At 31.5% G+C, this 20,072-nt stretch overlaps 1 protein-coding gene across 8 annotated transcripts in view; it reads right to left on the bottom strand.

The window, feature by feature from the left end:
- The window catches only part of SENP7 (SUMO specific peptidase 7), a 128,218-nt gene that overhangs the window by 18,847 nt on the left and 89,299 nt on the right, over nt 1-20,072 (bottom strand). For 7 of the 8 annotated variants that reach the window (XM_010978431.3, XM_064495852.1, XM_031456499.2 and 4 more), the window contains 6 exons: nt 17,277-17,395; nt 13,696-13,877; nt 11,853-12,192; nt 10,859-11,016; nt 9,744-9,890; nt 5,472-5,505 (listed from right to left, as the gene is read on the bottom strand). In XM_010978431.3, coding sequence (XP_010976733.3) covers nt 5,472-5,505; nt 9,744-9,890; nt 10,859-11,016; nt 11,853-12,192; nt 13,696-13,877; nt 17,277-17,395 — 980 coding nt within the window. The remainder of the gene's footprint in view (nt 1-5,471; nt 5,506-9,743; nt 9,891-10,858; nt 11,017-11,852; nt 12,193-13,695; nt 13,878-17,276; nt 17,396-20,072) is intronic. The other variant, XM_031456511.2, reaches the window with a different exon arrangement.

Below are 20,072 nucleotides of genomic sequence, written 5' to 3'. Positions count from 1 at the left end.
AAGCCTAATTATCACCCCCTCCCCCCCCAAAAAAAGGGAGGAGCAGACTCTTCAGTTTCACAGCAACAAAAAAAAGAAAATCCAAGTAATTCATATGAACATTAAAGTTTGAAAAGCATTTTACAGTAAGAATTCAAATAGTCATTAACTAGTCATCTTAATATTCCCAAAACAGTCATTCTATTTTTCTTATAAATTAATCCACTTTAAACATTTTCTCTTTATTCCTTTCATATTTCCTCCTTCCTCTTCCATTCTTTTCTTCCCTTATTCCATTTCCAGGTCTTTTCCTTGTTCCCCTTCTGTACTTTTCTACTTCTCTTCTCCACCTGTTTGTATGTATACCTGCCTGACTTCCTCCCTTCCTATCCTGTCATGTCCTATCCTAGCCTACCTTCCTGCTTTCTTTTACTCTCTATTTACTGGCTCCTTTTCTTTTTTATATGTCTTATTTTTTTAATTGAAATATTGTTAACACAATACAATGTTAGTTTCAGGTTACTACACAATGATTTGACATTTGCATACATTATGAAATGATCACCATGCTAAGTCTAATAATCACCTGCCCCCATACAAACTTATTAAAATGTTACTGACTATACTCCTTGTGTTGTGATTCCCTGTGGCTTATTTATTTTATAAGTGGGGGTTTACATCTCTTAATCCCTCTAACTTAATTTACCCAACTCCCCACCACCCTCCCTCGGGCAACCAGCTGTTTGCTCTATTTATCGATGAGCTACTTTCCTTTTGTTTTGTTTTTAGATTCCACATGTAAGTGAAGTCATATGGTATATGTCTTTGACTTTATTTCACTTGGCATAATACCCTCTAGATCCATCCATGTTGTCTCAAATTGCCAGATTTCATTTTTATAATGGCTGAGTGATATTCCATTGTATATCTATACCACATCTTCATCCATTCATCTATGAAGACACTTACGTTGCTTCCATATCTTGGCTATTGTGAATAATACTGCAATGAACATTGGGGTGCATGTATTTTTTTGAATTACTGCTTTAGTTTTCTTTGGGTAAATACCCTGAAGTGAAATTGCTGGATCACATGACAATTCTATTTTTAATTTTTTGAGTAACCGCCATACTATTTTCCATAGTGGCTACACCAGTTTACAATTCCAATGTGTGCCAACAGTACAAGAGGGTTCTCTTTCCTCCACATCTTTTCCAATGTTTGTTATTTGTTGTCTTTTTGATGATAGCCATTCTGCCAGGTGTGAGGTGATATCTCTTTGTGGTTTTGATTTGCATGTCACTGATGACCAGTGACTTCAGCATCTTTTCGTGTGTCTATTGCTCATTTGTATGTCTTCTTTAGAAAAATGTCTACTCAGGTCCTCTGCCCATTTTTTAAACAAGTTGTTTGTTTTTTTGATGTTGAGTTGCATGAATTCCTTGTATATTTCAGATTTTAACCTCCTACCAGACACATAATTTGCAAATATTTTCTCTAAAGTAAGTTGTCTTTTCCTTTTGTTGAAGGTTCCCTTTGCTGTGCAGAAAGTTTTTAGTTTGAGGCTTCCAACTTCTTTATTTTTGCTTTTGTTGCCTTTGCCTTCACTGACAAATGCAAAAAACTGCCAAGACCAAAGTTAAGGAGTTTACCCCTGATGTTTTCTTCTCAGAGTTTTATGGTTTCAGGTCTTACATTTAAGTTTTTAATCCATTTTGAGTTGATTTTTTTTGTATAGTAGAGGCAGGGGTCTAGTTTCATTCTTTTGCACCTGGCTGTCCAGCTTTCTCAATGCCATTTATCAAAAAGACTATCCTTTCCCCATTGTATATTTTTGGCACTTTTGTTGAAAATTAATTTACTACATATATGTGGGTTTACTTCTGTGTTCTCAATTGTTTTCCATGGATCTGTGTATTTTTATGCTAATATCACACTCTTTTGATTACTAAATTAGCTTTGTAATATAGTTTGAAATCAGGAAATGTGATGCCTCCAGCTGTGTTCTTCTCAGGGTTGCTTTGGCTAGTTGGCGTCTTTTGTTGTTCCATACAAATTTTAGGATTTTTTTCTATTTCTGTGAAAGACGCCAATAGAATTTTGACAGAGATTGCACTGAATCTGTAGATCAATTTGGGTAATATAGACGTTATAACAATATTAATTCTTCCAATCCATAAACACTATAACTCTTCCATTCTGAAAACTGTCAGTAAAACCAGCAGCAAAGATGAAGAGATTGAGTTCAAAGCAAGGAGTAAAAACCTTCAGAAAAACTTCTCAGCATTCTTCCTCATGCAGCTCACAGCCCCAGATAGTTGGTACTATTCTGTGAAATCTATATAATTATTACTAGTCCAAATGTTCCAAGCTCTTAGTATGAAAGCTAAATAGTCTTGGAAGACTACTTTTAAAAGTTTCCTTTAAATAAAAAGGAATTTTAGTACCATCATAAGAAAAATTTACCTCATTACCAAATTTTGCCAAAATATTTGGTTTATTCTGTTAAAGGGCTATGATAGACACTGAAAGTGGGAGTTACCTTTCATTTTTCCTACCCACTGTTAGGGATTTTGATAACAGGACCCTAATTTTGCAGGGAAGCAAGAAACTCTTAAATCTCTTTAAAATTCTGTTTCCTACCACTTGCTTTGCAGATAGATGTGTGGTCATATGACTACATTCCAGCTAAGGACATATAAGCAGAAAAGGTTATGTGGCCTGAACATCAAGAAGACTCCTTAAAAGAACAAGAGATAGGTGGTATGAATCCTTTCTATCGTTTTGCCTTCCTCCGGCTTCCTACCTGGAACATTAAAACATGATGGCTGGAGTACAAGCAGTCATATGGACCATGAGAAAGAGGATGAAAGTCATGCGTCAGGGATAACAGAGTAGAACAATAAAAGAGTCTAGGCCCCTGATGAACAAATAAACTCCTTGTCAGTCCTGTTCAGTCTACCTCTGGATTTCTTAAATGTGAAAGAAAACTATATTCTTTAAGCCACAGCCAAACACAATTAACAGCTAATATAAATATGAATAAATCAAATTTTCCCAACAGCTGTTACTGCAAAGAAAAAAAATAAGTAAACATTTAGCTCCTAGATTTCCCATCTACAAAAACCTTTTACATGCATGCCTTGTTTTTAAAAGATTTCTGTATATGAGAACTTAGCACAGAGGATTTGAAGAAGAAGAGTAATATTTTCCTCTTACATTATAAAATCATAAACTTATTACTACTGACAGGAGCATTTTTTCATACTTTTTAAATTAAAATAATCTTTTAAAAATCATTTGGGGTAGAAAAGCTATAAAAGAAAGCAATATTTGAAACAAAGTACAAAATGTTAACTATGAAAACATAAAATATCATTTCTGAGGTTTGTATCATAAGAATTTGAGAGGAAGCTCTGTTACAAAGTTCTTTAACTATAAATTTTAGAATCATCAACAAAAGTAAAAGGTAACCTACTAAATGAGAGAAAATATTTGCAAATCACATATCTGATAAGAGGTTAAAATCCAAAATATATAAAGAAGTCATACAACTCAACAGCAAAAATAAAAAAAAAAAAGATTAAAAAATAGGCAGAGACACTGAAAAGACATTTTTCCAAAATAAACATATAGATAGCCAACAGATACATGAAAAGGTGCTCAACATCACTACTCATCATGGAAATCAAAATCACAATGAAGTGTCACCTCACATCTATTAGAAAGGCTGTTATCAAAAAGACAAGAAATAATGAATGTTGACAAGGCTGTAGAAAACAGGGAACTGGGAACTCTTGTGCACTTCTGGTGGGAATGTAAATTGACACAGCCACTATGGAAAACAGTACAGAGGTTCTTAAAAATTTTTTTAATGATCCAGCAATTTCACTTCTGGGTATTTATACAAAGGAAATGAAAACACTAATTAAAAAAGATACATGCACTCTCATGTGCACTGCAACATTATTCACAACAGCCAAGATATGGAAAACACCTAAGTGTCCATCAGTGAATGAATGGATAAAGAAGACGTATATACACACACACACACACACATTGGAATACTAGTGTGCCCCCAAAAAGAATGAAATCTTGCCATTTGTGACAACATGGATGGACCTTGAGGGCATCATGCTAAATGAAATGAATCAGATAGAGAAAGACAAATACCGTATGATATAACTTAATTGTGGAATCTTAAAAAATAAAAAGTTCATAGATACAGAGATCAGATTGGTGGCTAACAGAAGCAGGCAGTGAGCAAAATGATTGAAGGGGATCAAAAGGTACAAACTTCCAATTATAAAATAAATAAGTCATGAAGATTTAATGAACAGCACAATGACTACCGTTAATAATGCTGTATTGCATAACTGAAAATTGCTAAGGAAGTAAATCTTAGAAGTCCTCATCACAAGAAAAATAATTTTATAACTATGTATGGGGATGGATGTTAACCTGACTTACTGGGGGTATCATTTTGCATATATACAAGTATCAAATCATCATGTTGTACACCTGAAATTAATATAATGTATGTCATTAATACCTCTATTAAAAAAAAGAATTTGGGTCTTTATTTGTTTCTTCTAAATAGCTAATGTTGTATTATTCTGTAGTAACTTATTAACATTTCCTACTTAAGAATATCAGTGCATTTATTCTTACGTATTACATATGCCTTATATATTCTTACTACTTACAGCAGCTTCCTAATTATTAGATTCATTGTCATAATACATACACTTGTGGATTCTGTACATGGGTATGCGGGGAGTCTAACTAAAGTTACTGCAATCACATCTTCAGTCTTGGAACAAAGGCTTTTTCTTCCCAAGTTCATTTCTGAAGTGCTATTTGTGTATATTTTTCTTGTTCATTCTTTTCATAATTTATTCTCTAAAGAGACTATTCTCTGTTGCTTATTATTTGTTCTTTTAGTGTTGCTACCTATTCTAAAAGGTTTTTATTTGGGAAGAGAATGAGAAATTATCTGAGTCTCTACAAATTGCAGATATATTTTCCAATCTACTCTGCCTTACTCAGATAAGAAATGATATTTAAAGAACTCTCTTAACCTCTATGCAAAACCATTTCACATGTCTGTGTGCAACATGAAAATTTTCCTTATACTTTACTTACAGTTCCTATTTTCATTCATTTTTATGTATCAAATATCTTGCTGTCAAAACTCTTTCTGTCAATCCCAAGACATTACCATTGGTCCCTTAATATTGCCCAACTTGAAGTCACTAAAACCATAGTATACTATATACTACTTTAAGTTTTATAAAACATTTTAAACTCCTTTTGAAGCTGCTAAAAAAGTGTTAAGTTGAAACTCATTATTAACCTTAGTTTCACATAAATTCCATATTGGAAAAAATTACAAAAAACTAGTTGCAGAAATACTTCAGAATTTTTACTGACCCATTATTTTATACTCAAAATCACAGTGAAAAAGACGTCATAAGACAATGATAGCTTACCTTGAAATGGGATCTTAATATACTTTGTCGTGAACTAAAGGAAAAAAACAAAACAAAACAAAACAAAACAACAAAAAAAAGAGTTACCATTCAAAATGTGTTACTATTCAAATTTTTCAAAATTTTTTTCTTTTCTAAACCACAGGTACACAATCAAAGCCTACACTAAAAGTACTCAAGTCTTTTTCTCAATTAACCAAAAGGATGTTTCACTGTAAAGACTTAGTTTTATGCAAGTTTAAGAAACTTGTACAAGTAACTTAATTCTCAATATTCTCATTTATAAAAAACAGTGCAACTTTACTTAATATATTTTTTCAAAAATATTTCCTGAAAATTTAAAGGAGAAATAAGACAAAGTCTAGAAGAAACTGCCCAAAGACCTGACAGGGTGTCAATGACTTTGGTAAGCAAACCACAAAACAGGGTTTGATTCTTGGCTTTGCTGACATTCCCAGCATTCATTTTTCTTTGTGCCATGTTATAATTTCCTTCTGACTGGGGATTCAGCAGAAGATTCAGCAGAAAGATCCTGCTCTTTCTGCTCCTTCTGTGCCAGGACACTCTATTTCCTGTAGGTATTTTTATATATATTTGACCTCCTTAAGTGTTGGTTTTATAATAAACTCTCAAGAGTTGTAGAGTTCCTAAATCTTGTAACCACTTAAAACAGGTATCCTTTGAAGTTTGTCAAATGAACTCATGCCTCTTTGTCTATTATTTGGTTAGGTTTCTCTTTTGATCAACACATTTCTGAAATTGTTGACCAAATGAAGGGTACAGTCTGTGAGCACAAAACAAAATCGACAGTGGTCTTGGTAAATGGTTACCTAAATTAACTACCTAAGAGTTGCAAATAAGTAGCACACAATGTTCAGTGAAACAACAGATTTACTATGACTCCATTTTTTTTTTGCTAGTTAAAAAATTATTTCATATTGTAGTTTCACAAACGTAAAACTCACATTTCCTAGAGGAAGTCAGCCACTAAAGCAAAATTTGAGCAAAAGCGCAAATGAACTAAAAGCTGAGCACAGAGTTCAAATGCTGTCTCTATTATCTCTACCATTCAAATAGTAAGTAGATAAACTTAGGTAACTTAATGAATCTCTCAGTTTTAGATAAGACCCTTAATGAAGGGGTGCTATTATCATTAGACATTAGCATCTGATTAAGTATGTTATTTAGTTTAATTTAGTCAAATATGCCTTATCATTATGTCACTTTCACACAACTGCTATATATATTTGGTATGTTTCCCCTTGCTAAATTCTTTCTCATAGGTTTCACTGGGTCTTTAATCTCATAAAATAGCTTAGCAGTTGTAAATAACTAGTTATAGAAAACGAATATAAGGAGTGTTTGCTTTTGAGATTTTATAGTTATTACCACAAAATTATGAATTAGAAGTAGTGCATCTATTTATCCTTGGTCTCTACTTTCTACATTATTGTTTTATTCTCCCACCATAAAGATCCTTGTTCTATCAAACCTTTTGGCTTGGCAAGGATCACATACTCATTTACACCTTTTAATATTGACTAAGCCAATATGTAACCTCTCCCCAAAGCAGAGCCCTATTTGCAGCAAAAATTGAATCCACAGTTAAGAAAATTAGAAAGATGTTTCTGTGGCAATGAGGTAAACCCAGTTTTCTGAAATCACACCACATTTATTTAAACTTAAGAATAAAGGTGAACACAAGAGCTATTTTATAACTTCTTACAATAGTAGCACAGTTCTCTGAACATTATACATATTTAATAAACATTTTTCCTACTACCAACAAAAGTGAGATCTAAAAAAATGCTCATAGCTACTACAGCATTCTCTACACTAAAAAAAAAAAAGTAGCAGTATCTTAAATGTACAACTACAAGAAAATGGCTCTAACTTACATAAAAGTTTCCCACTCCAGGTATTTTTTTAGTTCAGCTAAATTCTGTCATGACAGTGAGAACAATACTTTTCAGTGTCCATAATAATACATAATGGACACTCATTAAACATATAGAAAATGACCAAGTTTAATTCTCTAATATATTTACTCCATCCAAAAGTTCTTTTATTTCCAAGTTATAGAGCATCATAAAAAATAAATACTGAAAATATTGAAAAAATGATATTAAAAGTCTCTTCAAAAACTTGAAAGCTTAAGACTTTTATCCTTTTCCCTTTTTATGTTATTCATTATATTTTTTAATTTTAAAATTGCTATGTTCTCTCCATAGTAACATAACTTTTAATTTTTTCAGAATTCCTCTCTGTCTTTCTTCAGATATGTATTTTTTTACCTATATATATTTACTTTGATTTACTAAACCACTTTCTTGTAATTAGACATTTAAGTTTTTTATTTTAATTACAGTTTAAGTGTTCCAATAGACATGAAACAAACTTCCAGGACCTACTTTAGGACATTTATTGAATATTTGCAGTCCTCTACTATTGTAATAGCAAAATACTGGGACAACTGAAATGTCCAATAGTTGGGAATTAAGGGCACCCCGAAATCCCCAAATAGTTTCATGAATTAAGTTAATTTGATTATGGTGAGTTACAAAACAGTATGTATAATGTCATATCCTTTTCTTTTAAATATTTAGGCATCTAATATGAAGAATACGTAAGGATATACACTGTAAAGTTAATGGCAATTGTCTCTGGATAAGCAAGATCATAGGTGCTCTTTAAATTCTTCCTTTACTCATTTGTAGTTTTTTGTTTGGCTTTGTATTTTGCCCATAACAAACCCACCTAACTGTATAATAACATAATTCATACAAACAATAATTAATGAAAACCCACTGTTGAATATTTATATTAAATATTGCTCCCTTGGTTAATAAATTATTGTCAAATATTCAGGTTATCCAATTTTTTGCCATTATAAACAACTGAACAGAAAAAGCTGAATTTTAAATGAAAAAGCTATGAAATGGAGCTGGGGGTGGGAACTGGAAAAAGTGAACAAAATTCCTTAAAGAAAAAAATTGTAAAATCACTCAAGGCATAACAAAATCACTGATATCTGAAAACCAGTGAGCAGAGAATATTAATTTTAAACAGAATTGCTGTGGTGCTTTCAATCAAAACAATTTTCACCCTACCTTCCCTCTGTATAGTCACAAAGCAAACATCTACTTCGTTACCTTAAATCATATGCTCTCTTCTCTATGAAGTCTTCCCTAATTCCTCCAGACAGATATAGGTACTCAGGCCATATGCACCCTTCTTATACATATTTCCATTGTACATTATACCATAATACAAATACCTATTTATGTGTCTGTCTCTTCCAGTAGACTAAGGTTCCTTGAAAGAAGAGATCATATCTGCACCATTTTTATTTTATTCCCTGCCCTACCTATAACAGTGAAATTAATAAAACTTCTAAGAAAATACCTAAATTATAATCTGACGTAGTCAATTCAATCCAACTAATGTTTGTAAGTGCCTATTTAGGTTTGGGCCATTTACGGAAGATACAAAAGGGAATAAAAGCATGGCTCTTCATTACAAGATGCTTAAAGGCTAATGGGACATTTAGGCTAGAATACAAACAATTAAAAACACACAGAATAAATCTTACAACAGATGTAAAAATTACACAGTAAAAGGAGAAGTTAAGTACACAGTAAAAGGAGAAGTTAATTCTAGCTAGGAAGGAGAAATCAGGAAAGGTTTCCTGGAAGAGGAACTTTTTCAGATAAGCCTTAAAAGATGGTTAGGATTTTAAAACAGGCAGAAAAATAAAGAGACAGTATAGAGAACTAAGTAAAATCCAATCTGGTTTTCACATACAAAATGTGAGGAGTTAATATTGGAAAAAAAAAAAAGTGGGGGGAAAACAGAATAGGACCTGTTTCTGGAGATCCTTAAATAACTTAGGAATTTGGAGAACATAATTTAAACCAGTAAAATGAGATTTCTTCTTTTTGCTATTAACTACAGCCTGAATAAAATTTTATGTTACCATCAAATAAGTTTTAGATACCAAAGAATATCAACACTACATAAGATTTTGTTTATACATAATCTTCATTAGAGTAGTCAGATCAGAGATATTATTTTAGGGCATTCCACTATGATTTCAAAATTCCCCTCCCTCAATTAAAGACATGTCTCAAAATAGACATAATGACATATTAAAAATGTTCTATATAAAATTAATCTCAATTCTATTTTCATTTGCACTAAAAAAGAGAAGATAATCTAAAAATGCCTTGTCCAAGAACCAGAACTAAAAAAAAAAAAATTAAATATACTTACTGTAACACAACCTTTAGAAGCTCCTTTTATTTTACCAATATAAACAGAAGTAAATGTAAAATCCAGCTGTAGATCCAACTCATTACTAGGTGTAATACAGGAAATGTTTTCTGTGACAGGATTATATGGACGTAATTCAGATGAAGCCTAACAAGGAATAAATTATAAAATGCATATAAGCCTAAGTGCTATATAAATACTGACAATGATTCCAAAGTCAAATACTTCTTTAAATTACTATTAATGAATTTGTGAAGGATTTTACACTGTTCTTACTGTGAAGAAAGAGTTAACTAGATTTTTTTCTTAAAAAGTATATTAATTACCTTGAGAAAATTACTGTAAATAGTTGAATCCAAAATTAATTCCATAGGCCTAAGTTCCAGAAATATATCCTCTCTATCAAAGCCATGATTTCAAATTGTTTCCCCTAACAGACTTCATTTTTAACTCAACAGAAATAAATTAGGATTCATACACTATTTAGTTTAAATGAGTTTTTAAATATATTATCTCTTTTAATCACCAAAACCATCTCATGAGGCAGTTTTCTTCCACATTTCATAAGTAAAGTTAATAGATGTTTGAATTGGTTAAGTGGGTTGCCAAACATAATGCAATTAGTAAGAAGCAAAACTAAGACAAATCCAGGTTTCCATCTCCAGGTTAAGGGTTATAAGCACATCAAATTGCTTCCATAACCCAAGATGATGCTTTATATTAATGCTAATAGCATTAATAGCATGTGAGGAAAAGGAATAATTCCAACTAGGCATTGTATTGCAAGACCAGACAAATACTGGAAACTGTTTACCTCTAGAAAATCTTTTGATAAAGTACTTATATGTCCAATGAGAACCATAAAAGAATAAATATCTAAGTTTTAGAATATTTAGACTGAAAAAATATAAACGACCAGAAAAAAAATGGTATTTTTTCACTTCAAAATAAAGACAATTATGTATTTTCCTCACACTAATATGAAAGTTGTCTCAAAATTCAAACTAAGAAAAACTGTAATTTTTATTATAATATTCTGCTTGATGAAATAAAAAAGTCATTAGCCCATAGTGTATATTTCACTGTTAATCTGTGAGGAGGCAGAAATTAATTACCTGTACAGATTCACATGTAATCAATGGTAGTTCTGACACTGCTGGCTCAGAAGTACTCCTGCTTTCATTAGTGACGGCATGATCTTGCTTAGGTTGTAATTTAAGAATTTCTGAACTTTTATGCTCAACAGGTCCTTCTTCATCACTGGAGACGACAACTAAAAAGGGAAAATGTATTTTTTAAATGTATCACAGTAATCATGTATCAAAAAGAGAAGTTTCTAATTCATACAATCTTTCAAAATCCCATTGAATCTAATCATCTAACTAAATTCAATTTAGAAACTAGCCTATTATTTATTACCTGATTTATACTAGTTACATTCAATGTTTCCCTATCAGTGCCATTATTTAGCAGTTATCTGCAACCTTACCTTCTGGAGGATGAAGTCATTTAAAAATGGATAAAGCCACGAGGAGAACACAGGAACAAGTCTGAGTTCTAATAATGTGTTGTGCCATCACTCTAAATTGTACTTTAAATCCTCTTACACTATTTGCTTCCAGGAGGGGGAAACTGATGGGTAGGGAAAGATGTGGGAGACTATTCACTGGATATCCTTTAGAACATTTTTGTATCATGTGACTACATCAAACACTTGAAATTTAACATCAAAATTAATTAATTAAATCAAAAGTATTGACAATAAATAAATAGCACTTAAACCATCTGTACTTCAGCTTAATCAACCAAAATGACAAAATGGTCCTTACAGACTCTTATTAAAAACTACTTAGGAGATGAATTACAGGACACTAATCTAAAAAAATAAATACTTCTGCTTCTAAGTACTCCATTGTTTACCTAAATCAATATTACAAATTCATGAAGGAAGTCCCAAAACCCCAAGTCTTTTTTTTATAAAGTTAATATATCCCACAATGATATTGTAAGTTAACTTACTGCCTTAGCAAAATTTGTTTGAGAGGAGAAATAAAACAACTAAGTAAAGCAGAGAAAGTTAAGAGCCTTTATAATCCTTACGTTACTTACTTGGTTCACCTGAGATAAACGATTGGTTCCCTTCACTGTGTTCACTCAAAACAGGTTTTTCTATTGTGTTCAATTCATTCTCATCCTTCTCAGCCAAGGTAGAATTCCCCAAAGTATCAGTGGAAATAGAACTCACAAAAGTTTCAGTGGTTGAACAGTCAGAGGTGATTTTGGGAGCAGTGCTCAAAGCCAACTCCTGACTATGAAGTGAGGCTAGTTTAGTAAAATCACTTTCTATAGGTTCAAGTGTAATTTCTTCAAGTAGTTTTGGGTCTTCATGATAGTTTTCACTTGACTTCTCAAATTCAGTGGATACTGTTGGGTCATTTTCTTGTTCTTTCTGAACATAAATAAATGCACATAAAAGTTAGCATTTTTCAAATTTGGCTAACAAAGAATTTTTTGAAGTTTAAATTCCTAAAGAAGAAATAAAAGTAAAAATATTATATAATTTCTGTAACTACAGGGATAGAAAATTGCACAATTATTTTACTCTTGCCAGTGCCTCTCAAGTATAATGCAGATACAGAGTTTGGTCTGTTCAACTGGATGCCTCAATGTTTAACTTTTTGAAAGGATGAAAAGGGGAAATTCCCATAATTACAAGTGGTTCAGATGGTCACCCACAATCTAAGTCAACTTTAAGTGAGAGGAATTATTTTTTATGGAAGTACTGGAGATTGAACCTGGAACCTTAGCCGTGCTAAGCATGCGCTCTACCACTGAGCTATACCCTCCCCTGAGAATTTTTTTAGTTTTATTTTGCAAAAGTTAAGAGGCTATTTGACATCATGTGACTTTAGTAACAAAAGCCAAAAAATTATAAACTTAAGAGGATAATGATATGAAAAATTATGAAAATCACTGCCTTCACGTCTCTATTACTGTATTAAATCTAAACCATGTTTATAATTATAACTCAAAGGCACTGCAAAGTCCTGAAATGCCATGTGAATCAAAGGAATCAAAAAGCTGTCTCCAAAAAAAAAAGCTGTCTCCTTATAGTTTTATCACTAACTGCATACTAAGTCTTTGAAAATAGATAATGTATGCATTAAGTAGGGTAATTCTCTGTGTACAACAAACTCCCTAAACTCTTCATAAAAAGAAGTTTAAAGAAACTGGAAGTAAATTACTACTGAAAAAGGAAATCTGACAAAAATTTCACAGAGCAAGTGAAAAAGCAATTGGCTGAACAGCAATTTGGTTAAAATAAGGAGGGGAAAAGAAAACAGGTCTGAAGGATATAAATCAAACTACTAAGTAAGGAGTGATATTGGAGAAGAGGTAATTTTAACTTTTTTACTTCTTCATAACACAGTCAGCCCTCTGCATGCGCAGGTTCCACCAACTCTGCAAATGGAAAATACTCAGGAAAATAATTCCAGAAAGTTCCAAAGGGCAAAACTTGAATTTGCTGGGCACAGGCAACTATTTATATAGCATTTACAGCTATTTACTTAGTATTTACATTGTATTAGGTATTATAAGCAATCTGGAGATGATTTAAAATATAAAGGAGGATATAGATTATATTCAAATACTACACCATTTTATATAAGAGATTTAATCATCTGCAGATTTTGGTATGTGCAGGATCCTGGAACCAATACTCTGCAGATACTGAGCAATGACAGTATTTGAAATTTGTTCACATAACTGTATTAATGCAAAAAGTTGCATTTAAATTATTTTTTTAAAAACAGAATCAAAAACTAGGCAAGGAAAAGAAAGAAATCTGATGATAGAAGCAGAAAGCTAGGAGAACATTATTTAGTCACAGTCAATTCATTTTTATCATAGTACAAATTATTTCATATCACATCTAAAAACCTCTACTTACTGTCTGTTCTGTTGACTTATACAAAGAAGCAGAATTATAAGAATCAGGTAAATTACTTCTAAGCCTTTTCTTTCTCTTCCTGGAATTCAGGGTGGGTTCCATTTTTGAATCAGAATATGCGTCATCCTTGTTTCTGCTCCCCTCTTCAAGATGATCACAACCTCGACTTCTACTATTGAGATCTTAAAAAATGAAAGAGACATAAATATGGCCAAAAGTACAGAAAGAATCCCTTTTAGAAGAGCTCAAAGAAACATCATCAAAATTGCTGTACTACTTTTCAAAGCTATTTTTTTAAGTCCACTGTTAAATTCTCATACTGACATGGATGAATATAAGGACATATCCTATTTTAAACTGCATACACAAAGTAAATGTTCACCATACAATAAAAATGACATGAGGAAAATACATTAAAAGGTCGTATTCTTTAGTAACAAAAGCAACCAAACTATGTTTTTTCCTTCTTCTATAACTGCAAATGTCTATAATAAAAAAAAGTCTTCATAAAATTTCAAAAATTAGTCTTAAAATGTCTTTTAAATTCATTGTGACTTTAGAAATTGAACTAATTTAGAGATTACAACTAATTCAGCAATTAGTTATATCTCTAAACGTAAATTTTATATATACATATTTTTAAATGAAATGGGACAATTGTCTGAGAGTATTGATCACTGCTCTTTCAAAAGGAGCCAAAACCCTTCCTCAGCAGCTGAGGAAACCATGTCAATTATTATCAAACATGCTTAGTATTTCAGTTATCAAATACAGGTACTGTACAAAAATATCTTCCAAAAGGTTCTACCTAACTAACTGAAGGTTACCCTGAATTATTTTGCTTTCTGACTCTATATCATACAAGTACCAGCTCAGGGTTCACACAACGCAAGACACAAAGCAGCTTCTTTGAATTCATAACTTAAAATTCATGCAACACTGAACTGGCCTGACTTCCCCATTCACTTGAAGTTTTACAACACTACATATTTTCTCTTCAAACTATTCTTGTTCTTACTCTAGCTTTATAAACATCTAATAATTAACATTCATAATATCTCTTTGTCATTGCTTGAAAGGCAGGTATGGGGGACAGGGCTGAGAGCAAAAACTCCAAGACTGTCAACAGTATTCCAATTTCCAAAGAAAACACCTCTTTCTCGCTCCCCCAGGAAAATAAACTTCCCCCAAACTATCAACACAGCATTCTGAAAAGTACAATAAATTTTATTCATAATTTTGTAAACTGTAAAGATAGTCAAACACAATTTCTACATATAAACATATACATATTTATATATATATATATAAACATATATATTTATATATATACATATAGTGTATCAAATTATAATTTCTAAACATAAATACTATAGCAAAAGTATGATGAAAGAAATGGGGCTTGAAAAAATTCTATTATACAGGAGTTTTCCTTCAGTTTACTATTTGCATATCAGCCAAGACTATCTCATAGGATACAGGAATAAATGTATTACATGAAGCTAAACATTGTAAAAACAGGATTCTGCTTGGTAACAAATACCATTTAACTTGCAAATATTACTAGCATATAAAATTAAAGAGGTGACAAATTCCTGTAAAAGAATGTTAAATATTTCCAATGTATTATACTCATAAAAGCAAATTCCACAAGGCAAATTTAACGTACTATGAAAGTATATCTAGTGTGGGGAATATAGTCAATAACTATGTAGTATCTTTGTATGGTGACAGATCATAACTAGACCATAGTGATCATTCTGAAATGTACAGAAATACTGAATCACTATGTTGTATCATAGGAATTAACATAGTGTTGTTGGTCAATTATAATTCAGAAACAAACAAACTCATGGAAAAAGAGATCAGTTGTGGTTATCAGAGGTGGGGAGAGGGGAACTGAATGAAGACAGTCAACAGGAACAAACTTCCAGTTATAAGATAAGTAAGTTCTAGGGATGTAATGTACAACATGATAAATATAATTAACAGTGCTGGATGTTTTGCATGAAAGTAGTTAGGAGAATAAATCTTACAAGTTTTCATCACAATGAAAGTTTTTTCTACTTCTTTAATTTTGTATCTGTATGAGAAAATAGATGTTCACTGAATTTCATAATGTATGTAAGTCATTATGCTATACCCCTTAAATGTATACAGTGCTGTATGTCAACTATATCTCAACAAAACTGGAACAAAAAAAATTTTAATGGTATACCTGGAGTTTAATTCAGAAGTCCTATTAATTTATGGACTTACATTAAATAACTGGTATTAGACACAATTATCTACAGGATGAAAATATGGTGAGTTTCAACAAAGTTTCAATAGCTAATTTTCTTAAAAACACTGCACGTAAGAGGAGAAACTTCAGGGATACTAAGAAACTATAAGGTATTTCTTTTATCATGCATTTTTCTACCTGCTGTTAAGTCTAAAATTTCGCTCTAACTTTGGAGGAATACTGAAGGGCACAAATTAGAAAGCTTTTTATTTTACTATGCCTACTCTACCCAGGAAAGCAATGAAGGCTAAACAGTGTCTTGATAGTATCTGAACTGAGCCCACAATACTTAGATTTTTATAATGTAATTAAAAATAATTATTTCTCGGAAAAAGATAATCTGTCAGAAAATAAAAGCCTTTCATCATGTGCAGGTGGTACTCTGTGACTAACTGAAAGATTATGTCTGCAGAGTCAGCATATTTCCTCTAGAGATCGCCCTCTATAAGAGCTGCAGCTCCTTTCTTGTATACATCAAAGATGTTAGTCTAGTTTCCTTTTAAGTCTTCCTCTTCTATGAAAAAAGCTACTTAAAATTTGTAAATAGCTGTGTTCCAAATGAAGTAAAAAGATTTTTTTGCATAATATCATTAAAGGAAAGACTGTGTCTTCTTGTGAATAATCTGTAAAATCATTCAGAAAACAAAATATCTCAACTAATTTGAAGCTATCAATAATCCAAGAGACCTTGAAGATGTTTCACATCTGACTAATGTAGTAATTTGTTTTGGTGCGAATTTTTATAAATTATTTCAAAATCTTTTTAAAAAGAGACAAAATGGACAAAAGAAGTCAATTCATTAACCCTACAGGCAAGGAGGCCTACAATGAATTTTCATAAGTCTGAAGTGTATTTACCTTTAAATTTGCTAATAGTGGCTTATATTGGCATCCTCCTAGAGTTGAGAGAAATTCTATTGAATAAGGAATGTTATTTCATGGTAGGAGGATAGCCAGTGGGAAACTACTAATAATAACTGAGATGGCAGCAATATCAATTCCTACATATGTTCATGGAAACACCTAGAAACAGCTAAACTTAACATAAATTTATAGCTATATGCCCCCCCTAAAAGAAATATTTCAATTTAACTTTTGGATTTAGTAAATAAATCAAGACACGTATACTACAGTATACATAGAGTAAATGTAGTAATTTTCTTTGTGTTGCTAAGTAATCTCCCTTTACTTTCATGTATCCTTTAAATGTAAGACTAAAGTTATTTATACCTTTAAAATTATTAAAAATGCAGTAGACAAAAATTCAACTGACAACAGTTTTCTAAGGTTCACAAACCTTTAGGCTGAGTATCAGACATTACAAGAGAAATGCCATCATCATCTGTTTGCTTTTCTTTGGTGTATGCAGCCTGCTTTGCATAATTGTTGTCTACTGTCTTACTTGGTTGTGAACTCCTGAAAAACAAAATACTATTATACTCAATTCTTCTAAATACAAATTAATTTAGAAGCCAGCTGGCATATATTTGAGATAAAAATAACAGGTTACAAAAAAATCATATAGCATAGTATATAATCTGAACAGTAGAACAATATTAAACTAAGATTTGAGAAATAAGTTCTACCTTTAAATTCTCCATGTTTCTTTGGAAGAAAAAAAGAAGATACCCACATCACAGAATTGGACACATGCAAAATGAGCAAAGAATAATACAAGAATTAAATACATCAAAGAGGTCTAAAAAGTACAAATTCCATGAACACAAGTACATGATAATAACACTTACGTGTAATCAAAAAATAAATCAAAGGTAATTGCTAATATGTTTCAAGCATGATTCTCATATCAAAAGTTACGTACAAAATAAAGTTTGCAGTGTGCTAACAAATTTTACTTATAGAGAAAATAATTTAACATATAAGCTATTGGTTAAATATATAAACTTTAATAACATTGTGTGAAAAACAAGTTTTGGATTATGAGTATAATATCACTATTAATGAAAACATAATACAATAATAGTATGGGACTTCAATACCTCACTCCACTATCACTGATTGTTAGATCATCCATGCAAAAAAATCAAGAAGAAACATTGGATTAGACCATAAATTTGACCAAATAGACCTGACATGCATTTATAAAACATGGCATCCAATAGCACCAAAATACACATTCTTCTCAAGTGCACACAGAACATTCTCCAGGATAAATCATATGACAGGCCACAAAGCAAGTTTTAGAAAATTTATGACTGAAATCTATGAAATATCTTTCTTAACCACAATTGTATAAAACTAGAAATCAATAACAGGAAAAAAGCTGGAAAATTCACAAATACATGGAGATTAAACAGTATGTTCCTGAACAACCAATGGGCCAAAGAAGAAATCAAAAAGATCAAGAAGTATCTTGAAATAAATGAAAATGTAAGCACAACATACCAAAATCTATAAAATGTTCTAAGAGGGAAATTAATAGCAATAAACACCTATATTAAGGAACAAGAAAGAACTCAAAAAAAAAAAAAAAACCTCTCACTTGATACCCCTTGGAACTAGAAAAAGAACAAATTAAGCCCAAAGTTAGAAGAAAGGTCAGAGCAGAAATAAATAAAACAGAGCCAAGGAAAAAACAACAGAAAAGATCAACAAAACTAATAGCTAGTTTTTTGAAAACATAAAAAAAAAAATTGACAAACCTTTAGCTAGAAGAACTAGGCAAAAAAAAATTCAAATAAATAAAAATAAATCATCAAGAGACTACTATGAATAATTATATGCCAACACTATGCATAACCTAAGAGATGGTTTTCTGGGGAAAAAGAAACTGTTAGCTAGACTAATGGGAAAAAAGAGAAGAAAAAGAGAGAAGACTCAAGTAAATTAAATCATTACAACTGATAGCACAGAAATACAATATATCATAAGAGACCACTACAAACAATTACATATCAACAAATTGTATAACCTAGAAGAAATGGACAAATAACTAGAAACATTCAACCTACCAAACTGAATCATGGAAAAAAAAATCTGAACAGACCAATAACAAAAAAGGAGATTGGGTAAGTAATCAAAAATCTCATAATACAGAAAAACCCAGGACCAAATGGTTTCAGTGGTAATTCTACCAAACAATTAAAGAATTAATCCTAACCCTTCTTAAAAGTTTTCCAAAAAATTTAAGAGGAGGGAACATTCCTAAACTCATTTTACAAGGAAATCATTACTCTAGTACCAAAGCTGGATAAGGACACAACAGGAAAAGTAAACTATAGACCAAATATCCTTAATACATAAAGATGCAAAAATTCCCACCAAAGTTTTAGGAAACCAAATTCCACAATGCATTAAAAGGATCATACACCATGATCAAGTGGGACTTATTCCAAAGAGGCAAGAATGGTACAACATCCAGTGTAATAAACCACATCAATAAAATGAAAGATAAAAATCAATCTGATCACTAATAGATGCACAGAAAAAGCATCTGAAAAAAAATCACTATCCTTTAATGATAAAACCCTCAAAAACCTGTGTATAGAAACAACACACCTCAACATAATAAAGGCCAATATAACAAACCCACAGCTAACACCACATTTCACTGTGAAAGATTAAAAGCTTCTACTCTAAGATAAGGAACAAGACAAGGATGCCCACTGCCATCACTCCTTATTCAACACAGTACTGCAAATCAAATCCTGGCTAGACAAATTAGACAAGAAAAAGAAATAAAAGGCATCCAAATTGAGAAAAAAAAGAAAAAGAATTAAAACTGTCATTATTTTCAGATGATACGATCTTACAGAAAGAAAACCCTAAAAAAATCCAATAAAACCTTTAAGAACTAATAAATAAATTCACTAAAGTTGCAGGATTAAAAATCAATATACTAAAATCAGTTGTGTTTCTATACACTAACAAAGAACTATCTGAAAGAGAAATTAAGAAAACAACCCCATTTACAACTGCAGCAAAAAGAACAAAATACCTGAGTAAATATAACCTAGAAGGAGAAAGATCTGTACACTTAAAACTATAAGACACTGAAGAAAGAAATTGAAGAAGACATAAATAAATGGAAAGATATTCTGTACTCAGATTGGAAAAATTAACATCGCTAAAA

This window comes from Camelus dromedarius, chromosome 2 (genome assembly GCF_036321535.1).
Source record: "Camelus dromedarius isolate mCamDro1 chromosome 2, mCamDro1.pat, whole genome shotgun sequence".
Taxonomy (NCBI): domain Eukaryota; kingdom Metazoa; phylum Chordata; class Mammalia; order Artiodactyla; family Camelidae; genus Camelus; species Camelus dromedarius.
The sequence above is the reverse complement of the archived record's forward strand: the minus strand, read 5'-3'. Positions and strand labels throughout refer to the sequence as shown.